The sequence below is a fragment of the Delphinus delphis genome, chromosome 11 (genome assembly GCF_949987515.2).
Source record: "Delphinus delphis chromosome 11, mDelDel1.2, whole genome shotgun sequence".
NCBI classification, from domain to species: domain Eukaryota; kingdom Metazoa; phylum Chordata; class Mammalia; order Artiodactyla; family Delphinidae; genus Delphinus; species Delphinus delphis.
The window spans coordinates 7,990,348-8,017,455 of NC_082693.1; the positions used below are offsets into that span (position 1 = coordinate 7,990,348).

General features: G+C 41.7%; 1 protein-coding gene across 1 annotated transcript in view; it reads left to right on the forward strand.

Moving 5' to 3' along the window:
- Positions 1-4,371: 4,371 nt before the first annotated feature.
- The window catches only part of A2ML1 (alpha-2-macroglobulin like 1), a 42,458-nt gene continuing 19,721 nt past the window's right edge, over positions 4,372-27,108 (forward strand). Inside the window, exons 1-19 of the mRNA XM_060025936.1 lie at positions 4,372-4,391; positions 4,878-5,061; positions 5,372-5,534; positions 6,259-6,311; positions 13,687-13,707; positions 14,428-14,587; positions 15,226-15,310; positions 15,804-15,930; positions 16,413-16,527; positions 16,862-16,971; positions 17,978-18,145; positions 19,690-19,917; positions 22,302-22,362; positions 22,591-22,736; positions 23,196-23,345; positions 23,930-24,121; positions 25,409-25,487; positions 26,120-26,228; positions 26,843-27,071. Coding sequence (XP_059881919.1) covers positions 4,372-4,391; positions 4,878-5,061; positions 5,372-5,534; positions 6,259-6,311; positions 13,687-13,707; positions 14,428-14,587; positions 15,226-15,310; positions 15,804-15,930; positions 16,413-16,527; positions 16,862-16,971; positions 17,978-18,145; positions 19,690-19,917; positions 22,302-22,362; positions 22,591-22,736; positions 23,196-23,345; positions 23,930-24,121; positions 25,409-25,487; positions 26,120-26,228; positions 26,843-27,071 — 2,400 coding nt within the window. The remainder of the gene's footprint in view (positions 4,392-4,877; positions 5,062-5,371; positions 5,535-6,258; positions 6,312-13,686; positions 13,708-14,427; positions 14,588-15,225; positions 15,311-15,803; positions 15,931-16,412; positions 16,528-16,861; positions 16,972-17,977; positions 18,146-19,689; positions 19,918-22,301; positions 22,363-22,590; positions 22,737-23,195; positions 23,346-23,929; positions 24,122-25,408; positions 25,488-26,119; positions 26,229-26,842; positions 27,072-27,108) is intronic.

The following is a 27,108-nucleotide window of genomic DNA, read 5'->3' on the forward strand; positions in this document are numbered from 1 at the left end:
TTGATGTTTTGCATTACTTCTGGAAAATTCTCATGTGTTATCTCTTCAGACATTTCTTCTGCTTGTTCTTTCTCTCTTCTAGGATTCTAATAACTTGTACATTAAACCATTTGATATTGTCCCACAGCTCTTGGATACTCTGTTCTATTTCTTTCTCCTCTTTTCTCTTGATGTTTCAGTTTGGGTAATCCTAATGACCTATCTTCAAGGTAGATATTGGTTTATTATTTCCTTAGCTGTGTCAGGTTTAGTAATGCGCCTTTAGGAGGAGCTGCTCATCTCTGATACCATAGTTTTTATTTTCAGCATTTTTTTTTTTTTTTTTTTCGGTAAGCGGGCCTCTCCCTGTTGTGGCCTCTCCCGTTGCGGAGCACAGGCTCCGGACGCGCAGGCTCAGCGGCCATGGCTCACGGGCCCAACCGCTCCGCGGCATGTGGGATCTTCCCGGACCAGGGCACGAACCCGTGTCCCCTGCATCGGCAGGCGGACTCTCAACCACTGTGCCACCAGGGAAGCCCTATTTTAAGCATTTTTATCTGACTTTATCACTTATGTCTTTATTCTCAAATTCCCTATCTGTTCATGGTTGTTGTCCACTTTTTTCATTAGATCTTTTATAAGATTGCTCCCAGCCATTTTAAAGTCCTTCTTTGATACTACTAACATGTAGATCATCTCTGAACCTGGTTCTGTTAATTGCTTTGTACTTTGAAGACAGGTGGTTGTCTTCTTTATTATTTTTCTTTTGGTAGATTATATAATTTTTGATTGAATGCCAGACATCTTGTGTAGAATAGGAGGGATTTAGGTAAACACTATTTGTGCCTCTTCTCAGGCAGTTTAGCATGGTGGATAGAGTCAATCTAGTTAAAAGGTGAGGTGGAGTTAGGTTTTGCTATTGCCAAGATTACTTCCAGTGCACCATAAGCTGCAAATTCGGTATCTTAGGCTTAGGGTGGGGTCTGGAATGCTGGAAAGATCTCTCAGTGTTTGTTCTCCACCCTCAACTCTCAACCTTCTTTATACACCTTGTAGGAGTATACAGAGGTAGTTTCTCTCCAAGTTCTTGCTCCTCTGCCAGTGGCAGACTGCTACTACTAGTTACTTGGTGTTTGCTAGGGTAGTGCTGAGGGGTAGGGTGGTTCTCTATGGTCCTCTTCCTTTTCAGCCTTAGGTAGTTTTTATATACCTGGACATTGGAGAATGAGATTTCTCAGGATTCCTGCCTCTACTCCCTGCCTGCCTCTGCTGTGTATCTGTGGCAGGTCTTGTGTGGGAAAGATTTTCCTGCCCCTCCTTCAGTTTCAGGAGACCTCTGAAAATACTGGCCTAGAACTCTTGACTGAGGACTGTTTCTTTTCCCTCCCCCAGGGTAGAATTTTTTTCCTTCTATCCTTTTCTTGGCAACAATGGGTTTTTACCTGTGCAACAATGGGGGCAACAGTATTTGCTGCTCCCCCCCAGAAGCTTAAGACTTTTGAGAGAAGAGTATGGGCATCTGGGCCCTTTCCTGCAGTGATAGAGAATATTGTCCACTCTGCCTGTACTACTAAGAGAGGCTTAATTTAGTCTGTCATCCTCTCCTAGTCTTTCTTGTGAGCACCTGGTCAAGGTCTTGGAAAAGAACCCGTGAGTAACAACAAACTTCCCTTGCTTCTGTGGCATACAGAGGTTTTGTTGGTAGTTGCTCAAGCCCACACAGGCCTTTAGTAGTTCATTAAAACTTTAGCTGTATTCTTCTTATTTGCTTCTATGATGGCCCAAATACTTCCCATGTTCTGGCACAGATGAGACAGTCCACACATCCAGTCTCTGCTCTGGAGGAACTGTGTCTCCTTAGATTTCAGGCTACTTAGTTGAGCTGCAGCCTTGACTCAGCTCTCAGATTCAACTTTTTGGTTCAAGAAAAGTTGTGATTTTGCAGTTTATCTGGCTTTTCCTCACTGCCAGGGAGAGAGCAATGCTCTCTCCAGTTTTTTACATCTATAAAGGAAGTGGAAATTCCTAAAAATTGTTTTGTATCATATTTCCTCCCCCCACCCCTTCAGTTAGTATTGCAAACAATTCCTTTTGTCCTGAAAACATTACTTTAAATGCCTGAATAGAATTGCTTTGTATTAATACGGCAGTTTATTCAACCAAGCTCATATTATGGGGCATTGTAATAGACTTAATGTTTTATTTTCCCAGCATCTTTACCCCAACTCACTTCTTTCTTCCTTTATTTATTTATTTTTTTAATTTTTTATTGTTTAATTCAACTTTTATTCACATAATCAACCCTTGGCTCTGACTCTCATTAGCTCTTATTAAACATCTCTGAGCCTTAGTTTCTTTTTTTTTTTTTTTTTTTTAGCGGTGCGCGGGCCTCTCACTGTTGTGGCCTCTCCCGTTGCGGAGCACAGGCTCCGGACACGCAGGCTCAGCGGCCATGGCTCACGGGCCCAGCCGCTCCGCGGCATGTGGGATCCTCCCGGACGGGGGCACGAACCCCTGTCCCCTGCATCGGCAGGCGGACTCTCAACCACTGCGCCACCAGGGAAGCCCCGCTTCCTTTTTTTCAAACTGTGATTTTCTTCCTTCCTCCCTTCCTTTCTCCCTCCCTCCCTCCCTGCCTCTCTCCCTCCTTCCTTCCTTCCTTCCGGCTGCACCGGGTCTTAGTTGTGGTACACAGGATCTTTTAGTTGAAGCATTCGAACTCTTAGTTGTGGCATGCATGTGGGATCTAGTTCCCCGACCAGGGATTGAACCCGGGCCCCCTGCAATGGGAGCGTGGAGTCTTACCCACCAGACCACCAGGGAAGTCCACAACACTTCTTTCTTTAGAGAATTTTTCCTCCCCAATTCCATGTGGCTCTATGGGGCTATCAATCACAGTAGCCTATCATTAAGGCCTCAGAATGACCCAGGAACTCCCAGTCATAGTAGCCTGGCTACAATGATTGATTCAGAAGTGAGCATGTGAAAGGAGGAACAAAATCTTCAGAAATTTCTATAACTTAGATGAAAATTTTTATCTACTGGGATCCTAGAGCTGGAGATTCTGGATTGAGGACTCACAGCTGCCATCTTTCCCACCACTTGAAGGAAATCCTATGTGCGGCAGGAGATGAACAAATAAGACAGAAAGACTGGGGGGGAAAATGAGTCCTGGCAGGATCAAGTCTCTAATTCCAGGTCATAAAGTTTTCAGAGTTTCTCTGGTTCAGTTCTTTCTTTATGTCTGATCCTCTCCAGTTACTCAAAACTCTTTTTTGTTTAAGTTGGCTTGATTTGGGTTGGTCATTGGTCCTAGAAAGTATCCTCACTAATTTGTACTTTAGGTGGCTTTCAGGAATTGCCATTATAAAGAACAATGGGAAGAAGCTCAGAGTGGACACGTTTTCTGTGTATGTGCCTGCTGTCATTCCCCATAAAAATACATTCCCAGAATAGGAGTCAGAGAATATGCAAATCTGAAAGGCTTTTGATGTGTATTGTGAAACTGCCCTTAAAGATTGTCCACTTTGTATTTCTTCTATGAGTTTATATGTTCCTATTTCCATACAGTCACAATAATACTTATTATTAATTTTAAAAATTCCCAGTTAGATAAATGTATACTTTTGTATTGATACTGCTCCCATTCCTGTGCTCCCAAATATGTCTTTTTTTTTTTTTAAGTGAGTGAGTTTTTTGTTTTTTTAAAAAATTTATTTGTTTTTGGCTGTGTTGGGTCTTCGTTTCTGTGCGAGGGCTTTCTCTAGTTGCAGCGAGCGGGGGCCACTCTTCATCGCGGTGCGTGGGCCTCTCACTGTCGCGGCCTCTCGTTGCGGAGCACAGGCTCCAGATGCGCAGGCTCAGTAGTTGTGGCTCACGGGCCCAGTTGCTCCGTGGCATGTGGGATCGTCCCAGACCAGGGCTCGAACCCGTGTCCCCCGCATTGGCAGGCGGACTCCTAATCACTGTACCACCAGCGAAGTCCCCCAAATAAGTCTTAATAGAATAATAAAAAGAGAAAAAAAGATCCAATGGGGATGGGAATTTGGAATAAAGCCAGAAAAAAGGGAAGGATCTAAAACTTGTTCTTAGAGTTTTACCGCTATGAATACTCAGCATGGTTTTTTTCCCCCCAAACAGGTTTTATAGACTGGCTGAGCCAGTGTGAATGTTTCAGGGAGAAATAAATTTGAGGAAGTGAATAGAAGCCCTACCCTGGTATACCACCTCTGCCTGAGGCCCCAAAAGGTGATTGGCTGCGGCATCAGCCATAGCTCCATATATATGCCACAGTGGGTGAGCAGACCTCTGGTTCCTGGTCCTGGGGAATCTGTCCCACCCGCAAAGATGTGGGCTCAACTCCTTTTAGGAATATTGGCCTTATTGCCAGCCATGGCAGAAAGACGCCCCCTGTAAGTGGCTGGTGTCAGCGTTGATTTAGGGCAGGCGGCTTCTTTGTCTATCCTTCTCAAATATAACTATGGGGAACAGGAGATAACCTCTGGTTTATTTTAATTTCCTTCTCATCTTTTCCTTTCTTTGGTTTCACTTTTCCTTTACCCAGAGAGAAAAGGTAAGATGACAGGAAGAAACTTAAAAAAAAAATGATATTAAAATATAGTAGCCTCCTAGTACCCTGTTCTCTGTAAGAGAACTAATTTCCTCCGTGGTACCCTAGGTCCAGGTTCTCAATGATGGTCTACTGGTGGGAGGTTTAAGGCTGTAAACTGAGTTATTTGTTTCTTTTCTGCTTCTCCCTTATAGAAAATAAGGCTCATAAAGACAGGGGCTTGGTCTGTTTAATTCATTGCTATATGCTGAGTGCTCAGGAGAGGGATTAATTTTGTATTAAATAGATGTATCATTACTGCCCTGAAATCCTTTTGCTTCTTCAACAGAAACTACCTGGTGACATTACCAGCTCTTCTTAAGTTCCCTTCTACTCAGAAGGTTTGTTTGGATCTGAGCCCTGGGTACGATGATGTAAAATTTACTATCAGTCTGGAGACCAAGGGCAAGACCCACACATTGCTAACACATTCTGGATCGGAGACGAAGCTCTTGCATTGCAAGTCCTTTTCAGTAAGTACAGGCTTAGCCCAACTGTAGTCCTCAACTTTCCTATTCTCGTTCCTGGGTATTCACTATAATTTCTCTTTAAGTATGTTTTCTGTAATTTTACTCTTGCCATGGCCTTTAAACCTATCTCTCCTAAACTTCAATTCCTGGACATAACTTCTGATATTATCCTCTGGCAACTTTTTAATGGCTCTACCCTTGCTACCCCTATCTAACTCATTTCTTTCCTTTGATTCTCCCTCTTGGGTTGAGACGGGTTGATTCTGTTCCCCCAGTCTCCTACTCCTTCCCAGAGCTCCCTTGTCTTGGCCAGGTACCACTTCCTTCTGGTGGCACAGAAGAAGTAGCCACGGTCCGGGTGAGAGGAACTGGAAATAAAATCAACTTTGAGGAGAAGAAAAGGGTTCTAATTCAGAGGCAGCAGAATGGCATCTTTATACAAACGGACAAACCTGTCTATAACCCAGGGCAGCAAGGTAAGAGGCACACAGATGGGATGAGACAAAAGCCTGGGAACAGCTGCACCCATCGGTAGAGGGGCTTTGTGGGTTGGTGGCAGGCCGGTGGACCAAGGAAGAGAGGGGGGTCTGGAGGGATGAAGGGTTATGGGTGTTGAATACATGCAGTACTACAAACGCAAAAGACTAGTTGGTGGAGTTGCTACTGTGTGTGTGTATCTAAAACAAAATACAGGGAAGTCCCCCGGTGGTCCAGTGATTAGGACCCGGTGCTTTCACTGCTGTGGGCCTGGGTTTGATCTCTGGTCGGGGGACTAAGATTCCACAAGCCGAGTGGTGCAGCCAAAACCACAAATAAGTCAATAAATAAAATAAAACAAAATACACATTTCTCTTGGAATGGAATTTGGCAGGTGTAACTGGATCCTTGGTTCTCACAGCAAGCTGCTTGTGTACAAATCAGAGAGCATCATCAAGGGCATTTGGCCGGAGCCCTGTGATTCGTATTTGTTCCTTCTGCCTTAGAAGGGGATTCCATTCTGAGGTTTCACAGTCAGGAGCCAGGAAGAAAAACCGTTTGGGGTGTGAGCTCTCTGTCAGACTAGGTTTTATTACAAAAGTAAAACCTGATGGGATTTTGCTGACTAAGAAGTATGTGTGAGGAAGCAGAAAGGGTAGAAAAAAGAAAGATTCTGAGAGGGGAAAAAAATCTCCTTTGCTAATGATGCCTGTTTCCTTCTAGTGCATTTTCGCATCGTCACCCTCACCAGCAACTTTGTTCCAGTGAATGACCAGGTGAGAATTTAGTTGGGAAGAGGGACAGGGAAAGGGAAAGGGGTAGGGCTGACTGAGAGAGAAGAGAGAAGAGAAGAGATCCTTTCCGGGGTGGGGAGGCCCTCTAGGTGCAGAACGCTTGTGGGAACTGGAGTTCTAGACTCCGGGCACACATCCAAATCGTCCCCGCCCTTGTCTGCCTGAAAACATGCAGAGGCATCTAGCTGACATGTTTGATAGCTGAGAACATCAATTAGGTTAACATTCCTGAGAGATGGTTCCATTTGCTGCTGTTTTTAAAAGAGTTTCTTGCAAACTTCAAGACTTTCCTTCCAGGAGTGACACCTAGTGGCTTTGCAGTTCAAATACTAAGAAATAATTCAGGAGTGTATTTAATAGAAGGAAGAAATAAGAATATCCACCCCCACCATCTTTTTTTTTTTTTTTTTTTTTGCTATGAGGCAAGGTAATTTATAGAGCAGACAATTCTTTTAAGGTAAAGTTCTGTTGCCAAAGGTAAAAATGTGGTAACATTTGGTGAATACTTAAATTTTCCTTGAACTACCTGATCGCTAGAATCATTAGCCTTATGATAGGTTTGCTCTCAATTTTTTTTTTCTTGTGTCATTTCTAAGTGCTTTTGAAAGACCTCTCAGACACTCCTGGCTGTCTTCTTTTTCCTTCAGTTACAGCCCATGTATTCAAATGAAAATTTAAAAGATAATTTTGGAGAAAGCATTACTTATATTTCCATCTCCATGTTTTCAGAACTGCTGTTTCCTTTCCCAGTGCACAGGGAAGCTATAAGCTTATTATTAATTGGTAGCCTCCTCCAACCAATACTTTCTTTCCCGATTTAGAATTCTTTTCAGTTTCTTCTTCATATCAGCTGTATTCTTTATCAGTTGGGTGTAATATTAAGTACTTACTTCTTAAACAGAGTGTTGATTCCAGAGCTGAAAAGAGGGTATGCAAGGGTTAAAGTGTAGCCACAGCCAGTTATTTTAGACTCTACTGCCCCCTGGAGGTTGATCTCATTAGCTACCCCTCTTACATTATCTTTCCTATGCTCAAATTGAGCCGAATTGCTGAGGGGTGCTCTGATTTCCATAGCTATGCTCTATTTCTGTTGTCAAATTACTCCTTCCTCCTCACACCATTTCTTTAGTCAGCCCCTGCTCCAAGTTCCAACTTGAAATACTGAAAATTTGAAACACTGAATTTGAAACTCCAAATGAAACACTGAAATTAACTAAACATGTTTTTACTCGGTAACAGAGTGACAAAAATTGTGAGTTTACAAAGTTCAGGATTTTATCCTCAAGCAACTGAAGCATACATGATACTAACTGATTCTATCTAACTTGGTTGCTACACCCATTTATTCAGAAACCTCAGGCAGCTTCCAGTGCAAATGCTATCTTCCTAGTTGAACACTTGTTTCCTTCCAGAGACTGCTTCTGCCTGACTGGTGTCCAAATCTGCTTCTTGACTCCCTGTGTGAGAAAAGTACTTTGCTATCTGAGGAACTGGTTTCTTTTGTTTGTTCTGTTTTTTTGTAGAATTTATAGCAGTCCACAGTAATCTCAGTGATACTTGCCTCCTTATTGTATAAAGAGCCCGGTTTGTACATGTCCTATTCTTCCCTTAAGAAAGGAGGGCAGAATATTCTCCCCACCCCTTAACTGCCACCCTAAATGTGCCACTTTGGCATGTGGATTATTTTGAGCTGAAGGCAATCAAGGTCCCAGAGAGTCAGGAGAAACTTTTACTTCTTTCTTAAATGCCTAAAAGAATGTAAATGGGGGTGGGGGTGTGTGTATGTGTGGGATTGGGCCAGAAAGAGAGCTATTACCTGAGATAACTGTTTTTTACTTTCCAGTTTTATTGAGATATAATTGGCATACAGTACTGTATGATACAGTACTGTATCACAATAAGGTTAGTGAACATCTATCATCTCATATAGATACAAAATTAAGGAAGTAGAAAAAAATTTTCCTTGTGATGAGAACTCTTAGGATTTAATCTCTTAGCAACTTCTATATATAACATGCAGCAGTGTGAATTATATTTATCAGGTTATAAATTATACCCCTAGTACTTATGTCTCCTGTAACTGGAAGTTTGTACCTTTTTTTTTTTTGTGGTACACGGGCCTCTCACTGTTGTGACCTCTCCCGTTGCGGGGCACAGGCTCCAGACGTGCAGGCTCAGCGGCCATGGCTCACAGGCCCAGCTGCTCCGCGGCATGTGGGATAGTCCTGGACCGGGACACGAACCCGTGTCCCCTGCATCGGCAGGCGGACTCTCAACCACTGCGCCACCAGGGAAGCCCCGGGAGTTTGTACCTTTTGACCGTCTTCATCCAATTCCCCATCCCCCCATCCCCTGACTTGGTAGCAAAAAATCTGATCTTTTTCTTTGCCAGGCCTCATGGCTTGCAGGATCTTAGTTCCCTGACCAAGGATTGAACCTGGGCCTTCGGCAGTGAAAGCGCCAAGTCCTAATCATGTACCGCAGGGAATTCCCAAATCTGATCTTTTTCTATGAGTTTGTTTATTTTTTAAGTATAATTGACCTACAACACTATGTTAGTACCTGTTACATCACATAATGATTTGATATTGCTAAACATTTCAAACTGATCTCCATAAGTCCAGTTGTCATCTGTCACCCTACAAAAATATTACATAGATTTGGACTATACTCCCCACACTGTGCATTTCATACCCATGACTCATTTATTTTGCAGCTGGAAATTTGCACCTCTTAATCACCCTCAACTATTTCTTTCCTTTCTGCACCCCACACCCCTCTGACAACCACCAGTTTGTTCTCTGTATCTATGACTCTGTTTCTGTTTTGTTGTGCTTGTTCATTTGTTTTGTTTTTTAGATTTCACATATATGTGAAATCATACAGTATTTGTCTTTCTCTGTCTGGCTTATTTCACTTAGTATAATGCCCTCTAGGTCCATCCATGTTGTTGCAAATGGCAAGATTTCATTTTTTTTATGGCTGAGTAATATTCCATTTTATATATATATATATATATATATATATTACATCTTCTTTTTAAAATTTTTTGGTTGCATTGGGTCTTCATTGCTGCGTGGGCTTTCTCTAGTTGTGGCGAACGGGCTACTCTTTGTTGCACTGCATGGGCTTCTCATTGCGGTGGCTTCTCTTGTTGTGGAGCACGGGCTCTAGGCATGCAGGCTTCAGTAGTTGCAGTGCGTGGACTCAGTAGTTGTGGCTCGCGGGCTCTAGGGCACAGGTTCAGTAGTTGTGGCACATGGGCTTAGTTGATCTGTGGCATGTTGGATCTTCCCAGACCAGGGCTTGAATCCGTGTCCCCTGCATTGGCAGGTGGATTCTTAACCACTGCGCCACCAGGGAAGTCCTGCCCTTTTTTTTTTTTTTATTAGGTTGCTTTTTTTGATGTTGAGTTGTATGAAATCTTTGTATATTTTGGATATTATCCCTTTATCAGATATATCATTTGTAAATATCTTCTCCCATTCAGTAGGCAGCCTTTTCATTTTGTTGATAGTTTCCTTCACTGTGAAAAAGTTTTTTAGTTTGATGTAGTGCCATTAAACATTTTTTGCTTTTTCTTCCCCTACCTGAGGAGACATATCCAAAAAATAATTATTAAGACCAATGTCAAAGAGTTTACTGCCTATGTTTTCTTCTAAAATTTTTATGGTTTCAGGTTTAACATTTAAGTCTTATTCCATTTTGAATTTATTTTTGTGTATGGTGTGAGAGAGTAGACCACTTTGATTCTTTTGCATGTAGCTGTCCAGCTTTCCCAGTGCCATTTCTTGAAGAGGATGTCTTTTCCCCATTATATATTCTTACCTCCTTTGTTGTAGATTAATTGCCCATATATGTGTGGGCTCATTTCTGGGCTCTCTATTCTATTCCATTGATCTATGTATCTGGTTTTGTGCCAGTACCATACCATTTTGATTACTATAGGTTTGTAGTATAGTTTGAAATCAGGGAGCATGATGACTGCAGCTTTGTTCTTCTTTCTCAAGATTGTTTTGGCTATTTGGCCTCTATTGTGTTTCCATACAAAGTTTAGAATTATTTATTCTAGTTCTGTGAAAAATGCCATTGGTATTTTGATAGGGATTGCATTGAGTCTGTAGATTGCCTTGGGTAGTATGGTCATTTTAACAATATTAATTCTTCCAATCCATGAACATGTTATATCTTTCCATTGTTTGTATCATCTTCAATTTCTTTCATCAGTGTCTTATAGTTTTCTGAGTACTGGTCTTTTACTTCCTCAGACTTACTCCTAGGTATTTTATTCTTTTTGATGTGATTGTAATTGGGATCATTTTCTTAATTTCTCTTTCTGATAGTGTGTAGAAATGAAACAGATTTCTGTATATTAATTTTGTATCTGTAACCTCACCAAATTTATTGGTGAGTTTTAGTTATTTTTTTGGTGGCATCTTTAGGATTTTCTATGTATAGTATCAGGCTGTCTATAAACAATGACAGTTTTACTTCTTTGGGAATCAATGTCTTGCTCCTGATCTTAGAGGAAGTGCTTTCAGCTTTTCACTGTTGAGTATGATGTTAGCTGTGGGCTTGTCATATATGGCCTTTATTATGTTGAGGTATGTTCCCTGTATACCCACTTTGTTGAGAGTTTTTTTTTTAAATTATAAATGGATGTTTAATCTTGTCAAAAGCTTTTTATGTATCTGTTGAGATGGTCACATGATTTTTATTCTTCAATTTTTTTGGTGTTTCACATTGATTGATTTGTGGGTATTGAACCACCCTTGCATCCTTAAGATAAATTCCACTTGATCATGTTGTATGATCCTTTTAATGTACTGTTGGATTTGGTTTGCTAACATTTTATTGAAGCTTTTTGCATCCATGTTCATCAGTGATATTGGCCTTTAATTTTCTTTTTTTGTGATATCTTTGTCTGGTTTTGCTATCAGGGTGATGCTGACCTCATAGAATAAGTTGTAAAGCATTCCTTCCTCTGCAATTTTTTGGAATTTGAGAACTCTTCTCTAAACGTTTGATGGAAGTCATCTATGAAGCCATCTGGTCCTGAACTTCTGTGTGTTGGGAGTTTTTAAAAAATTACTGATTCAATTTTATTAATGATAATTGGTCTGTTCATATTTTCTGTTTCTTCCAGTTTAGTCTTGGGAGATTGTACATTTCTAGAAATTTGTCCATTTCTTCTAGGTTGTCCATTTTATTGATGGGTGATTATTCATGGTAATCTCTTACAAACCTTTGTATTTCTGAGGTGTTGATTGTCACTTCTCCTTTTTCATTTTTGGTTTTATTAATTTGGGCCCTCTCTTTTTTTTCTTGATGAGTCTGGCTAAAGGCTTATCAATTTGTTTATCTTTTTTGAGGAATCGGCTCTTAGTTTCATTGATCTTTTGTTTTTTTTTTTTTTTTGCCTCTATTTCATTTATTTCTGCTCTGATCTTTATAATTTCCTTCCACTAACTTTGGGTTCTGTTTGTTCTTCTTTTCTAGTTCCTTTAGATATAAGGTTAGGTTGTGGGGGTTTTTTGAGATTTTTCTTATTTCCTGAGGTAGGCTTGTATTACTATAAACTTCCCTCTTAGAATTGCTTTTGCTGCATCCCATAGATTTTGTATCATTGTGTTTTTGTTTTTGTTGTCTCCAAGTATTTTATTTTTTTGATTTTTTTCAGTGATCCATTGGTTGTCTAATAACATGTTGGTTAACCTCCATGGGTTTATGTTTTTCACTGTTTTTATCTTGTAGTTGATTTTTAGTCTCATAGTGTCATGGTTGAAAAAGATACTTGATATGATTTCAGTTTTCTTAAATTTATTGAGATTCTTTTTGTGGCCTGTCATGTGTCTATCATGCTATAATGTTCAATGTACACTTGAAAAGAATGTGCATTTGGCTGCTTTTGGATAGAATGTTCTATATTATATTATATATATATAAATATATCTCTCTATATGTTCATATATATATGAACATATATATGTTCATTTGGTCTAATAAGTCATTTAAAGCCACTGTTTCCCTACTGAGTTTCTTTCCGGATGACTTGTCCATTGATGTACATGGGGTGTTAAAGTCCCCTACTATTATTGTGTTACTGTCAATTCCTCCCTTTATATCTGTTAATATTTGCTTTATTTATTTAGGTGCCTGCATCTTTTAAAAGTGTATCTTAAATAATCATCATATTATTATAACACCTTAGAAAATTAACAATAATTATTTAATATCATTTAATGTTCAGTTCTAATTTTTCCAAATAACTGAGTTTTTTTTTCCAAACTATGATCTGATCAAATTCATGCATTACATTTGATTGTTACATTTCAAAAATTTCTCTTAATCTAAACAAATCCCCCTTATTTTCTTATTAGATTGATTTTTTTTTTTTTTTTTTTGAGAGAGAGAGGGTGAGAGAGAGATCAGGCTAGATGACTTATAGAATGTCCGCATTCTGGAATATGATATTGACTTTTGAGGAAGCCTAGTTGTCTTATGGAATATTTGATATTCTTGATTTGCCTGATTATTTCCTTACTGTGTAATATAACTTGTTCCTTTATCTTCTGGAAGTAGCTCTGAAGTCTTAATTAGGTTTAAGCTAAACTTTCGGTAAAAAATATTTGGTGAAAGAAAACTAGGTAATGCTGTGAACCTCAAATACATCTCTGGAGGCACATAATGTCAGGTTGTCCCATTATTAGTGATGGTGAGTTTGATTACTTAGTTAAGGTGATGAGAGCCTAATTTCTCCAACGATAAGGTGTGTCCTTTTTTTGAAATTAGCAAGTAATTTTGGTGTGACACTTTGACAACTAGCACAATGACTCATTCTCCAATTAAACTTAGTGGTTTTAATATCCATTTGCTTGAGGAAATGGTACATGACCCTTTGATGGAGCTCTTTTAAACATTTTTTTTTTTTTAAGAAGTTATTTTGCAATGCTTGAAAGGTTCCTGCCCACTGGCATTCAGAAAGTGGAGGAGGAGGCCAGGAGAACGTCAGCTACCAAGAAGAGGTTTAAACACGGTGGAGCCCCCAGATACTAATATTTTCTCTTAGGGCAAAGAGCTCAGTCACAGAGCACTGACGGATGCTGAGGGTCTGAAGTTCCATTTCTTCAAATTTTTTGGAGACTGGCAATCCCTTTAGGAAAGCTCTTCTCTCTCCTCCGGCAGCCAGTAAGCCTTTGCCCCACTGTTACTCTTACCAGGGCACAAAAGAGACATTTAGAAAGGAAGGAGTGGGCAACAGAGGAAGAGAGAGGCCTTCGTGAACTTTTTGCTTTCAGCAAGCCTACCCTTATTGATGGTTCTTCTTTAACCCATATTATCTGGTTTTCCTTTTCAGTACTCCATTGTGGAACTGCAAGTAAGTAGAAGGTTCTTTTTCTTTTCTGTCAGTTGTGGAGAAGGTGGTTGGTGCTAAAGCTTGAAGTCAGCAACGACTCTGGGATCTTGGCCCAGAGCCTGAGACTCTGCACCAGCACAAAGTACCTGCAATCCCGCCTAAGCTGTGCCTGTTCTCTTGCCTCTGCCCACCCTGCCCCTCTCAGTGTTAAACCTCTGTAAATAAGGACACCAACCCCTATAGTGATGAACCTTCCTACTCTGATGCCTGTACCTTCTCTGTACTGTATCAATCCAACGAGGGCTTGTTCTGTACTCTTAGTCTTTGGGTTGGCTATTATCACAGACACTCAACCATTGAACATGACAAGAATACCTGTGAGAAGTATTAAGAAGGCGAAATTCCTCACAGCTTCCCCTCCATTTTTCTGTCAAATTACCTATCATTCAGGTATCTTACAATCAGTCCCCTCAGCATTGCCCCGCTTAAGGGACCAAGAATAATCACTCTTTGTAAAGGGCATCCTAAAGCCCACTTTCTGAAACATGATAACATTTTAAAGGACTCAGTCTGATTGTTTGTATCCACAAGGGCCCTTTTCTTTCTGGACACAGACCATGGGGGTCACGAGCGATGGGTGGGATTCTTTAGGTTCTTTTTGCTTCTTTACCTGCTTTCTGCAGTGCAGGGTGGGAATCAAAGAGGCAGGCACATCATGGGATTTCTTTTTAATGGACACAGGATCCAAACGACAATAGGATTGCACAGTGGCTGAACGTGGTGCCCAGGGAAGGCATTGTAGACCTGTCCTTCCAACTGGCACCAGAGGCGACGCTGGGCACCTACAGTGTGGCTGTGGCAGAGGGCAAGACCTTTGGCACCTTCAGTGTGGAAGAATATGGTAGGTGGGAGAATTAGTAGGTCAAAGTGTTGGACATAATGTTGTGTCAAAATCAGCAAAGGTCAAGTAAAATCTGTTAGGAGCCAGGTTCAAGATGGTGGAAGATTTGACTTCCAGTGGACCTTGAGCCTCATTATACGCTCATTGTAACACATTAGCATCAGCTAAGTGGCACACCCACCAGAGCCATGACAGTTCCCAGGCCGACCATCAAAGATCAAAACGTGGACAGTGGCCCAATTACTGGAAATCTCTGCCCCGTCCCCAAAATAGTTGGAATAATCCTCCCACCTATTAGCCTTTGAAATTACCCAGCCCATAAAAACTAACTGCCCCATATTCTTGGGCCTCTCGCCTTCTGAAATGGCCCACACTCTATCTGTGGAGTGTGTTTCTCTCTAAATAAATCCACTTCTTATCTAAAAACAACAACAAAAAAAACCCCAGAGGGATTATTTATTCCTTTTAGTGCTAAACCGGCTGATAACTTCAGGAGCATTTTACCTTAATAATGCCCTGTTAATTTAATTAGCTAATTAATTATCACTGCTTTATACCCCTCTACTTTAAACTACCTCTTTTTGACCACTACCTGTATGGTAAAACCTTCTTCCTCTTCGTTTTCCATCTCTCTCCAGTGCTGCCTAAGTTTAAGTTGGAAGTGGTGGAACCCAAACAGTTATCAATGGTCGACGATTCTTTCTTGGTGAAAATTTGCTGTAGGTAAGAATAAAGCTCTGGATCCAGTGAGGATTAAAGCTATATTGAGAGATGTTGTGAGGGAGTGTTATGGAAAGAGGGATTGTGGAGGTAGCAGCTAAACCTTGGGATGCTTTATGTAGTCCAGAGTCAAGAGTTCTGCAAGAACACATGTTCTAATTGTGCTTCTGTCCTTACTTTCCACTGCTGTCTCAGCCAGCATTATTGATTTAGTGTCTCCTTTGTACAGAGCACAATATTGAATCCCATGGGGAAATAGGAGTAAGGAAAAAGAAAGACACTGTTGTTGTCCTTTGGATGGTATTTATTGTGAAATGGCAATACTCTAAGGCTTTGAGCAAAGCAGGGATGTGAATGAGAGCTGGAGAAGGCTAGGACTGTCAGAGTACTTCCAGAGGTGGGAATGTGAGAGAGAAGGAAAAGTGGTGTTTGGAGGAGGAGGGTTGGATCGTAAGTAGAATTGCCCAACTCTGACTCTCATGCTTTTCTGGGTTAGGTACACCTATGGAAAGCCCGTGCCTGGGATAGTGCATGTATCAGTGTGTCAAAAGGCATATATTTACTGGTCTCCAAGGTCAGAAGGGGAATTCCCGTCTGACAGATGCAAGAATATCTCTGGAAAGGTGAGTAAATGGGATGTGGAAAAGGAACCTTAGTTCCTATGTCCTAAAGAGTAAGTAAGCACCAATATAGAAAAGTGGTTAAAAACAAACAAACAAACAAAAACCCAAAGTAGAAAGCATTTCACATGGTTATTATCCCAGTTCCAAAGAACAAGGCAGTCTTTTTTATCCCCACGAAAGATAAAGCCTTTTAGAATCTGCCTTGGAATCAAGAAATTAACCTAAACCCTTGGGAGATAAAATTTTCCTGTCCTGAAGTGGGTTCTTTTCTCCTCATATCTTGGAACTTCCAAGTTGCTTTATAATTATATATGTGTGGGTATATACTTCATGTTATGGGATGGGGTTTCTATCTTAAAATTGGAGAAATGAAAGTATAGAGATGAGAACTTATTTTCTTCTACAGGACATCATGAAATGGAAGTAAAGATTAGGTTATTCATCCTCTCTCTCCCTCTCTGTCTCTCTGATTGTGTCATTAGACTGACAAAGCAGGATGCCTCTCAGCTTCTGTGGCCATGTCTACCTTCAACTCCACTGATCATTCTTACGGATGGGACATCAGTATCGTGGCTACTATGGTGGAAGAAGGGACAGGTAAGTGAGATGCTCCTTGGTTCATTAAGAAAAGAGAAGGGAAAAGAGCTGTCCCAGAGCCAGACCTACTCAGAGGAGTCAAGACCCACCCTCATCGCTGTTTGGAAGGGCCTCTGTTCCTAGTTCACAGTCAAAGGGAAATGCCAGATTCCCTCTGCCATCCACTCCCTGTTTCTCCAAAAGTTTGAGGAGGAGGAGTTGGTTTGGATCTTTGGCCAGAAATATATTCAGCTTCCTACTTCCAGTGGCACCATCCTTTCAGGGATTTTATGTTAAACATGAAGGTGAGGATATCAGGTTTTTAGATCATCATACATCTGGTTTCCCTCTGCAGGAGTGGAGGCCAATACCACTCGGTATATCGACGTTTCTTCACGAAGGGGCTCAATGACCTTTGAAGACACCAATTATTATTATTACCCTAATTTCCCCTTCAGTGGAAAGGTATGTTAAAACTTGTCTCTGCACAGACAAAAAAATGCTTAACCATCCACTGTCACCTCCTTCCGGTACACATATGATAATAGCTAACTTAGCATTGTTCGAAGTACTTTATGTGTATTCACTTGTTTAATCTTTACAACAATCCTGAGTTAGGCACTGTTATTGGCCCCACTTTACAAATAAGGAGGCTGAGGCACAGAGAGGTTAAATGATTTTCCCAAGGTCATAAGCTCGTAAGTGTTAACTATGATCAAAGCCAGGCAGCCTGCCTCAGAGTATGTGCTTAACTCCTTGCACTGTGTGTCCTTAATCTCGTATGACACGTGCCTTGAATATTAATGTGACTTCAGTGCCCTTCCTCATGCCAGGGGTTCACATTCTCATGTTTAAATCTTTGAATTTTAGAGCTGCAAGTTATCTGGAGAGATCATCTAGTCTGAGCTTCTGCATCTAGGCAAGGTTAATATCAAGCTTCCTGTGACAGAGAGCCATTCATAGCTCCTGAAGCATTGTTTTTAGAGATTTAAAAATTGGTAGTGTTTTCTTGCTGATTCCCAGCAATCTACCCCTCTCTCCAGCTTAGCTTTCTTCACTTCCCAAACAACTGCTGAACACAAGAATGTTGTACATATTTAGATCCATTTATTCCTTAGTCATCTTTTCTCTAGACCAAGAGTAGATCCAGACTTTCTTAAAGCCTAAGGATTATACAATTTAGGAGTGGAAGGGGTCTCTCTGTAGGAAAATGAAAGCAAAAAAAATGTACAGAGGCTTGGCAGGGGTGTATGCAAATGAAGGGCCCTGACGCTTCATAACCCATGTGGCAAATCTACTTCTGCTCCCTGCCAAGCTACTTCTGTGTGTTTTTCAATTCCTCATAGATCCTACTTTCCAACCCCTACTTTCCACATTTACCTTTCTCTGGACTCTTTCCTGAAATGTATTCTTACAGTTTCAAACTTACACTAAACCTGACTCTAATGCCCTAATGACCTTCACCCCTCAGATAAGAGTTAGGGGCCATGATGACTCCCCCCTCAAGCGTCATACAGTGTTTCTGATGATTCGTGGCGAAAAAGGAACCATGAAGCAGACCCTAACGACTGACGATGAAGGTCTTGCTGCCTTCGAGCTGGACACGGCTAATTGGGACGGGAAAGGCATTTCTCTGGAGGTAAGCACTGGGAGGTCCAGCTTTCCAGGAAGGAAGGCCTCCCTGAAGGAAAACGTCAAAATTTTCCTTTTCCCCCCACTACACCACCACCCACCACCCCTGGGGAATTCCATCTCCCCTATTCACCGGTCCTGCCCTTCAGCTGACAAAAAGTTTTTCTTAGATCCCATTTTTAATAACAATCAAATAAATGACCTTCAGATAAAAATTGCTATTTCTACTAATTCATTTTATAACTTAACTCCATCTCTATCTGATCCTTTATTTGAAATCAGATTAGGGAGGAAAAAGTGGTTCAGAGTCATCTTCTTCCTCCTATTCCCCTTTTCCCTCTTTCTGTTGCTCATTAAAATAACAAAGAAGAGATTTCTAGGTTTTGCATAACTTATAGGGAAGGTTACTTGTATCAGTTATCAGTTGCCACACACTACTGCTTAGCAGACAACTACAGAACTTTAGTGTACACAACAGGAAGTGTTTATTGCTCCTGTAGCTGGTTAGACAGAAGGGCAGCTCTACCGATCTTGGTGGACTTCCATGTCTGTGGGTCAGCTGACTGTAGGCTGGCGCTCCACACGTCTCACAATCCACCGAGCTAGCCCAGGTATATTCCCATGGCAGTGAAGCGATGCAAGAGCGAAAGCAGACATGCAAGAGCAAAGCAGACGTTCAAGGGCTTTTCTAAGGCTCTACTTATCTTGCGTATGCTAACACCCATTCCCAAGAACAAGTCACATGGTAGGTCCACAGTTAGACTAAAAGGGCACACTTGGTAAAGTGGACTTCCCTGGTGGTGCAGCAGTTCAGACTCTGCGCTCCCAATGCAGGGAGCCTGGGTTCGATCCCTGGTCGTGGAACTAGATCCCACATGCATGCTTCAACTAAGAGTTCGAATGCCACAACTAAGGAGCCCGCCGGCCGCAACTAAGGAGAACGTGTGCTTCAACTAAAGGATCCGGCAAGCCACAACTAAGGAGCCTGCTTGCCCCAGCTAAGACCTGGTGCAACCAAATAAAATAAATAAAATTAAGAAAAAAAAAACTATAAAAAAGGATGTTGCTATGGGGAGGGATGAAGAATTGAAGCCTTTAATGCAATCATCCAGCTACACTACTCAAGCAAATACATATTATTTCTGCTCTGGCTAATTTATGTATTTCTGTACTCTAGGCATCATTCAGTCACTCCACTTAGAAATGATTATTATCCTCTATAACTAGTTTTCTTACCTCTGAGATATATCCTTTAATTTCTTAGTCACAGTTATCTCTTCCCTGCTTCAGTCTGTGAAGTTATATCATCCACAATTTCCTGCTTCCTGACAACTATAATTCAGCCCTTATTTTACTCCCCTTTGTACCAACATGCTGCTGCATATAACCACTATTATGGACTCCTCAAATATTCTTGGTTGAACCTCTAGTGAAATATCTACATGCCATTCTTAGGCAGTACACATTTGAGAATCATAACAAGTCCATGGGGTCCATACGGTTGGGGTACATGAATTTTAAGGCCTTTTTTTCTCTCTCTCTCTTTCTCAGGGCATGTTCGAATTGGAAGAAACGGCATATGATTCAGAAGAAATGCCTCCTTACTACCACAATGCCTACCTGTACCTGGACCCCTTCTACAGCACAACTCGCAGCTTCCTTGCCCTCCACCGGCCAAATGGCATCTTGGAATGTGGCCGGCCCCAGGAAGTGCTGGTGGAGTATTACATCGATCCAGCTGATGCAGAACCTGACCAGGAAGTCATCTTCTCCTACTATGTGAGACTGGGAAATGGGGATGGGTGAGAGTGTGTTGGGAAGGAAAGGGAATAAAGACAGTGAGCTAGACGGGGTGAACAGACAGTCTGGATAGAGATATAATGCAAGCCACGTAGATAATTTCTAAATTTTTAGAAGCCACATTAAAAAAATTAAAAGAACAGAGGAAACTAACTTTTAAAATATATTTTGTCTAACCTAGTATATCCAACATATGATCATTTCCACATGAAGTCAACATAAAAAATTATTAATAGATATTTTACATTCTGTGTTTCAGCTGCATTGCAAATCTTTGAAACTCAAAGTATGTATTTTATACTTAAAGGAGTTTGGACTAGTTACATTTCATGGGCTCCAGTAGTCACATGTGGCCAGTGGCCACTGTGTTTATATAGGTATAAAAGATGGGGGGAAATGGGGAATAAAGAGATTTTGAACAGGAGTCCAGGGAAATTGTGTGGGGAAATAAAACTAGGAATAAATGAGACAATGTTGCTGACCAGGGCTGAAAGGGAGCCCGGTAGATGGGTAAGAGGGAGGTTGAGGAGGGGATGGCAACTCAGAATAAATTTCATTCTGTGTTTCATTGGTCAGTATTTTTAAATAGATGACATAGGGTTAAAAATTAACATCGAGGGCTTCCCTGGTGGCGCAGTGGTTGAGAGTCCGCCTGCCGATGCAGGGAATGCGGGTTCGTGCCCCGGTCCTGGAAGATCCCACATGCCGCGGAGCAACTAGGCCCGTGAGCCATGGCCGCTGAGCCTGCGCGTCCAGAGCCTGTGCTCCGTAACGGGAGAGGCCACAACAATGTGAGGCCCGCGTACTGCAAAAAAAAATTAACATTGATAGCAGCTCTGCTGGGGAAATAAAGTCACAACTTGTAGACTGAAAGAAATATAAAGGCAAGCAGTTTTACTGGTCATCTTGATGATCGTGAGGAACTTAGACTCATGTGAACCTTGGGTTTGATGGTCCAGAGTCTCTTTATTCCCTTATCATCTCCTTAAAGTCTCTGAGAGAATTTCTCCCCCTGAATCATTCCAGTGTCTTCATCAAGTTAAAACAATCATCCTAAATAACAGAATGAGGAGAGGTAGGTGGGAAATAATAAGACAGAGTGATAATACATGTACTGTCTTCAGGACAGAAGTGTGGCGAGGCCTATAGGAGAAAAGTGGAGTTGGGGCTGCTCAGTGTGGAAGATAGTCTGAGAAACTGGCCAGAGAGCCCTTGACTGGAGCCCGAGATGCCTGCCTGCTTAGAAAGCATCTCAGTGAATTCAGTTTCAAGGGAGAGTGAAGAGGAAGGGAGAGTTAAAAAGAGATTTCTCCTCCAGAGAGTCAAATGTCAGAAGGACTCAAGACAATTTCAAGGTATACTCATTTCCACTGAATTTTTAAAAAAATTTTTTATTGATGTATAGTTGATTTACAGTGTTGTGTTAGTTTCAGGTGTACAGCAACATGATTCAGTTATTTATATATATATATATATATATATATATATATATATATAATTTATATATATATAAATTCTGTTTCAGATTCTTTTCCCTTATAGGTTATTGCAAAATATTTATAGTTCTCTGTGCTATGCAGTATGTCCTTGTTGATTATTTATTTTATATATAGTAGTGTGTATATGTTAGTCCCAAACTCCTAATTTATCCCCAACCCCTTTACCCTCCACCGAATTTTCAATTGAGTGATAAGTTTTAAAAGGTTGTAAGAAACAGAAACAGACTCACAGACATAGAGATCAGACTTGTGGTTGCCAAGGGGAGGGGGTAGGGAGAGGGATGGACTGGGAGTTTGGGGTTGGTAGGTGCAAACTATTACATTTAGAATGGATAAACAACAAGGTCCTACTGTAGAGCACAGGGAACTATGCGATGAACCATAATGGAAAAGAATATAAAAAAAGAATGTCTGTATGTGTACAACTGAGTCACTTTGCTGCACAGCAGAGATTGGCACGACATAGTAAATCCACTACACTTCAATAAAAAAATTTTGTTTTAAATAAAAGGTTGTAAAGATGGATTTTAGTAGACTTTATGTTACAAGGATTATAAAAGAATAAAGCTTAGAGATCTTCAAGAAATGGTGTCAGCTATGTATTCTCTCTGGCTCCGTGGCAGTGGTGGCCTTTGTCTCCTCCCACCCACCCCATGGTTGTCACAGACCTCCAACTGGAGGAAGAGTCATCAGGGCTCTTGGTACCATCCAACATTTGACAAGCTGAAGGATGCTCCATGAAGTACTGACCTGGGGTCCAGAACTACGAAAGGAGCCTCTCCTTATGGAGAGATGCAGGGATTGGGCCAAGGCTAAGCTCCTCTAACTTCTGTGTTGTTGATGACTTCTTTTTCTCTTCCTTAGTTAATAGGGAAAGGGAATTTGGAGATGGAGGGGCAGAAACGCCTGAAGTCTGAGAGGAAAGGTGAGTGTTCATGCACCTCTTGGAATACTTAAACTTTAAATTTCCAAGAAATAGTTCTTATACTAGAAGCAAGAGTAAGAGCAATGAGAACAGACCATAACAGTAACCACAGAAGACCTGCACCATGAGGCCTGCAGCTGGCTCAGGAAGAAATGCAAACACAGGGTTGGATGTCATTGGTAGGTGAGTGTGTACTCCCATTCCTGAATATCCCCTCTTCCCTTTCAGGACTGAAAAGCTCCTTCTCTCTCTCATTGACCTTCAACTCCAGACTAGCCCCTGATCCTTCCCTGGTGATGTATGCCATTTTTCCCGGAGGAGGTGTTATAGCAGACAAAATTCAGTTCTCAGTGGAGATGTGCTTTGACAATCAGGTAAAATGGCGTTGAAGAGGGTGAAGGAAATGTCTGGACATAGAGAGAGAGCCTGTGTATGCTGGGGTTGGAGATAAGGCAGGGGTGGGGAAAGAAGGAGTTAATATTGAAGCTGGATATCATGTTCTCTATCTTTCGCATGGTCTGTTGAACTCTCCCGCTCTCCCGCTTCTTTTAAAAGGTCATGCTGGGAAGTCATGTGTTCTGTATAGCTATTCCACAAATTCTCTTTCTTTCTACTTTCTGTCTTTGAAACTTTCTACATTATTCTACCGTGCTGCTTAGTTTTTCCAATTGTTTTACAAGACACTGTTTCTAAAGGGCAATACTTTACAAAGAAAAATCAGTATAAAAATGAGGGAGTGAGCTGGGGACCATACTTAGGGCATATGGGTGATGACTGTTTCTCCTCCTCTCCAGGCTGACCTGATCCCCACATTATCCTTTTCTCTTCCCCAGGTTTCCCTTGGCTTCTCACCTTCCCAGCAGCTTCCAGGAGCAGATGTGGACCTGCAGCTGCAGGCAGCTCCCCAGTCCCTGTGTGCGATCCGGGCCGTGGACGAGAGTGTCTTGCTCCTTAGACCAGAGAGTGAGCTGAGCAACAGCTCTGTGAGTGGCCTGCTGACGTGGTGGCAAGAGGGAGTCAACAGAGAAGACAGACTGACAGTATCAGAATTAAGAGATGGATTCCAGGCAGTGGGAAAGAGAGTCTCAGGGAAATATTGCATCTCCACAAGGTGGTAGCAAAGCTGGTGTGGAAATGAATGTAGAAATGATGATATGGGGACTTCCCTGGCAGTCCAGTGGTTACGACTCTGTGCTTTCACTGCCGTGGGCCCAGGTTCAATCCCTGGTCAGGGAACTAAGATCCCACAAGCCATGCGTCACGGCCAAAGGAAAAAAAAAAAGAGAAAGAAATGATGATATGAGACGGACACGGTTAATACGGTCACAGCGATCAGTATCAGGAAAGATGAAATAGGAGATGAGGGTGACAGATTATGAAAAAAGATGAACTAGAGGAAGGGGTTATGATGGAAGAAATTCTGGAATAATGAAGAGAAATAATACAAGAGCAGTAAACTGTGCCACCAGAATGAGAATCTGAGAGAAGTTTCTCAACTGATTTCACTATGTCAATATTTTATTTTCTTAAGAAAAAAAAATTTATTTCCTTTTCTGTCTTTTCTCAGGTCTATCGTATGTTCCCATTCTGCTATGGTCACTACCCCTATCAGGTGGCTGAATATGACTGTCCAGGGTTTGACCCACGGGAGTTTTCCCAGCCCCGCATTGGTGTACTGCCCGAGGAGCGCTGGGGCAGGCGTACTTATCTATGGAGGCCTTCGTTCCCTCAAAGCGTAGCTCTTTTCCAGTTTTTCCAGGTAAATATTCTTACCCATTTTGTTCTCATAGAAACAACTGTGGTGGGAGGGGGAAAGGAAAGCCCACATCTAATAAAGCAGGCAGAGTCATATGGGCACTGGCAGGGGCAAAATCTTGAAAGAAACTCCTGACGGGTAAGGCAGCCTCACTTGGTCCTCATGCTTGTAGAAGTCACCTACTGTCTGAGGCTATACACTAGTCCTCTCTCTGGGGTCTCCAAACATTGACTTCCATGGGATCAGCCAAGAAGGAAAATGAAGAGAGGTAGACCAGAAGTCTCTCTTATGAAAGATACTGCACCTATTTTATCCACAGAAGTTTGGGATGCTTTAGCCCACATCTGATCAGGGGGTCTCCGAGGTCAGGAAGTGGGTCTTGTTCATCTTTGTATTCTCTATAATGCCTGACCCTTCATAATGCTCAATATATTTTTGTTGAATTGATTGAGCTGATATGGTCTCTGCCCTTAGAAAATTCAGTCCAAATCAAATAATAAGGATACACTTACTAACGTTTGGAAGAAGTATTAAACATATTGAACGATGAAATAAATGGAATACTACTATTCAGCCAAAAACAGAATGAAATCTTGCCATTTGCAACAACCTGGATGGACCTTGAGGGCATTATGCTAAGTGAAATAAGTCAGACAGAGAAAGACAAATATCGTATGATCTCACTTATATGTGGGATCTAACAACAACAACAACAACAACAACAGCAACGAAACAAGCTCATAGATACAGAGAATAGATTGGTAGTTGCTAGAGGTGGGAGGTGGAGGGGGGTAAAATGGGTGAAGGTAGTCAAAAGGTACAAACTTCCAGTTATAAAATGCATAAGTCTTGGGAATGTAACGTACAGCATAGTGACTATAGTTAGTGATACTGTATAGCATATTTGAAAGTTGCTAGAGAATAGATCTTAAAAGTCCTCATCACAAGAAAAAAATTTTTTGTAATTATATATGGTAATGGATGTTAACTAGACTTGTTGTGGTGATCATTTTGCAAAAACGTATGTATATGTGTGTACATACATATGCATAATACATCTGTCTCTCTCTCTATATATAAACACAATGAAATAAGTTTAATTGAAAAGCTTTCACACTAGCTGGACTAGAAGTGAACCAATCTTGGTGGCTGAGTATTGGTCTTACAATTAATAGGCAAAGAATGTGTTAGTTTAACCCTTTGAGGGTGAAATTTCAAGGCAGTAGCCCTTGTAGTAAGGGAGAGGACCCCCTTAACTCTTCATTCTCTGGTCCCTTTGGTGCCTCTCAGGATGTGGGCCTGAAAATACTGTCCAACGCCGAAATCAAGAAGACAGACTGTATTTCAGAATACAGGGATCCAGGGAGAGGTAAGCTGCCTCTGTGGCTTGCAGATTCACTGAGATATTTAGCATCATGGAACTCTGAAAACTCCCTCTTTGCCTCCTATTCTTGCACTGAGCCAGTAGCCAGAATGATAATGGATTGTGGGTTATAGATGAAGGCAGTTTCCCTAGGATCTCACTCTCTCTCTGTCTCTGGGGGAGGGCTTTTGAAGCCTGAAGCCCTTATCTACTCATTCCCTGGCCAGACGTCCATGTCTGTCATTTCCCGATAGCCTCACGACCAGTCAGTTCCTCAGTGGTCCTTCCTCCTCATCTCTCTTTTTTTTTAAAACTAATTAATTTATTTATCTTTTTATTTTTGGCTGTGTTGGGTCTTCATTGCTGCTCATGGGCTTTCTCTATTTGCGGCGAGCGGGGGCTACTCTTCGTTGAGGTGGCTTCTCTTGTTGCGGAGCATGGGCTCTAGGCGTGTGGGCTCCATTAGTTGTGGCACGAGGGCTCAGTAGTCGTGGCTCTCGGGCTCTAGAGCGCAGGCTCACTAGCTGTCCTTATCTCAGACTGGATGTTCTCTGCTTCCCTCTGAATTTCTTGCTGGTTTTCTCTCCACCTCAGTTTATCACATGACATAAGTCTTCTGCTTTTCCCCTTGTTCTTAGTCCCCTCAGAATCCTGTTCATCTCCCGGGAGACTACCAATTGAGCCAGAGGATTCTCAGGTTCGTCAGTACTTCCCAGAGACTTGGCTCTGGGATCTGTTTCCTGTTGGGTAAGTGATGCCTAAAAGGTATAACAAAATTATACATACAGTGTAGATTCAGCAGAGAACTGACTCAGATAATTTCTAATGAACCTAAGTCTCAAGCCAAGAAGGTTTAATGGGGATATGAGAACGTGTTTCTTTCCCTGGATTCTTAAACAGTTACATACAATCACTCAAAACAAATTCACACGTCTTCACATTTGCACAGTGCAGACAGTGCATTCTCACTGCAGGGCCACACAAACGGAAAGGCACATCTTGATATTAGTTTGGTTCTTGCCCACTGCTTACCACCTCATTTTGACAAACCCTAAGAAGGCATATTCTCACCAATTCAGAGGGCACTGGGCTCTCTTACAGGTATGTTTGCACACAGATGCCCACCCACACATGCTCCCCTCCTCACATCCTCAGACACCCCCCTTCTCCCATACTTGTACATCCTCCCTCGAAGATTCACACTCTGAGATTCATGTGGGCCACCATTGTGGTTGCCTTTTTGCTTTTTCCCCCACGCACAACAGCAACGAAATATTCACTTCTGCAGACAAATTTGTAGCTTAATTCCCAAATGCCTTTCTCCTGCTGTCTGCTTCACCTGGGTTCTTGTATTCTCACAGTAACTCAGGGAAGAAGTCTGTCCGCGTCACAGTTCCTGATACCATCACCACATGGAAGGCCATGACTTTTTGCACTTCCCAGTCCAGAGGCTTTGGTCTTTCACCCACTGTTGGACTGACTGCCTTCAAGCCATTCTTTGTTGATCTGACTCTCCCTTACTCGGTAGTTCGTGGAGAATCCTTTCGTCTGACTGCCACCATCTTCAATTATCTGAAGGAGTGCATCTGGGTAAGAGCTGGGGATGCAAGAAGCAGGTGTCAGTCCC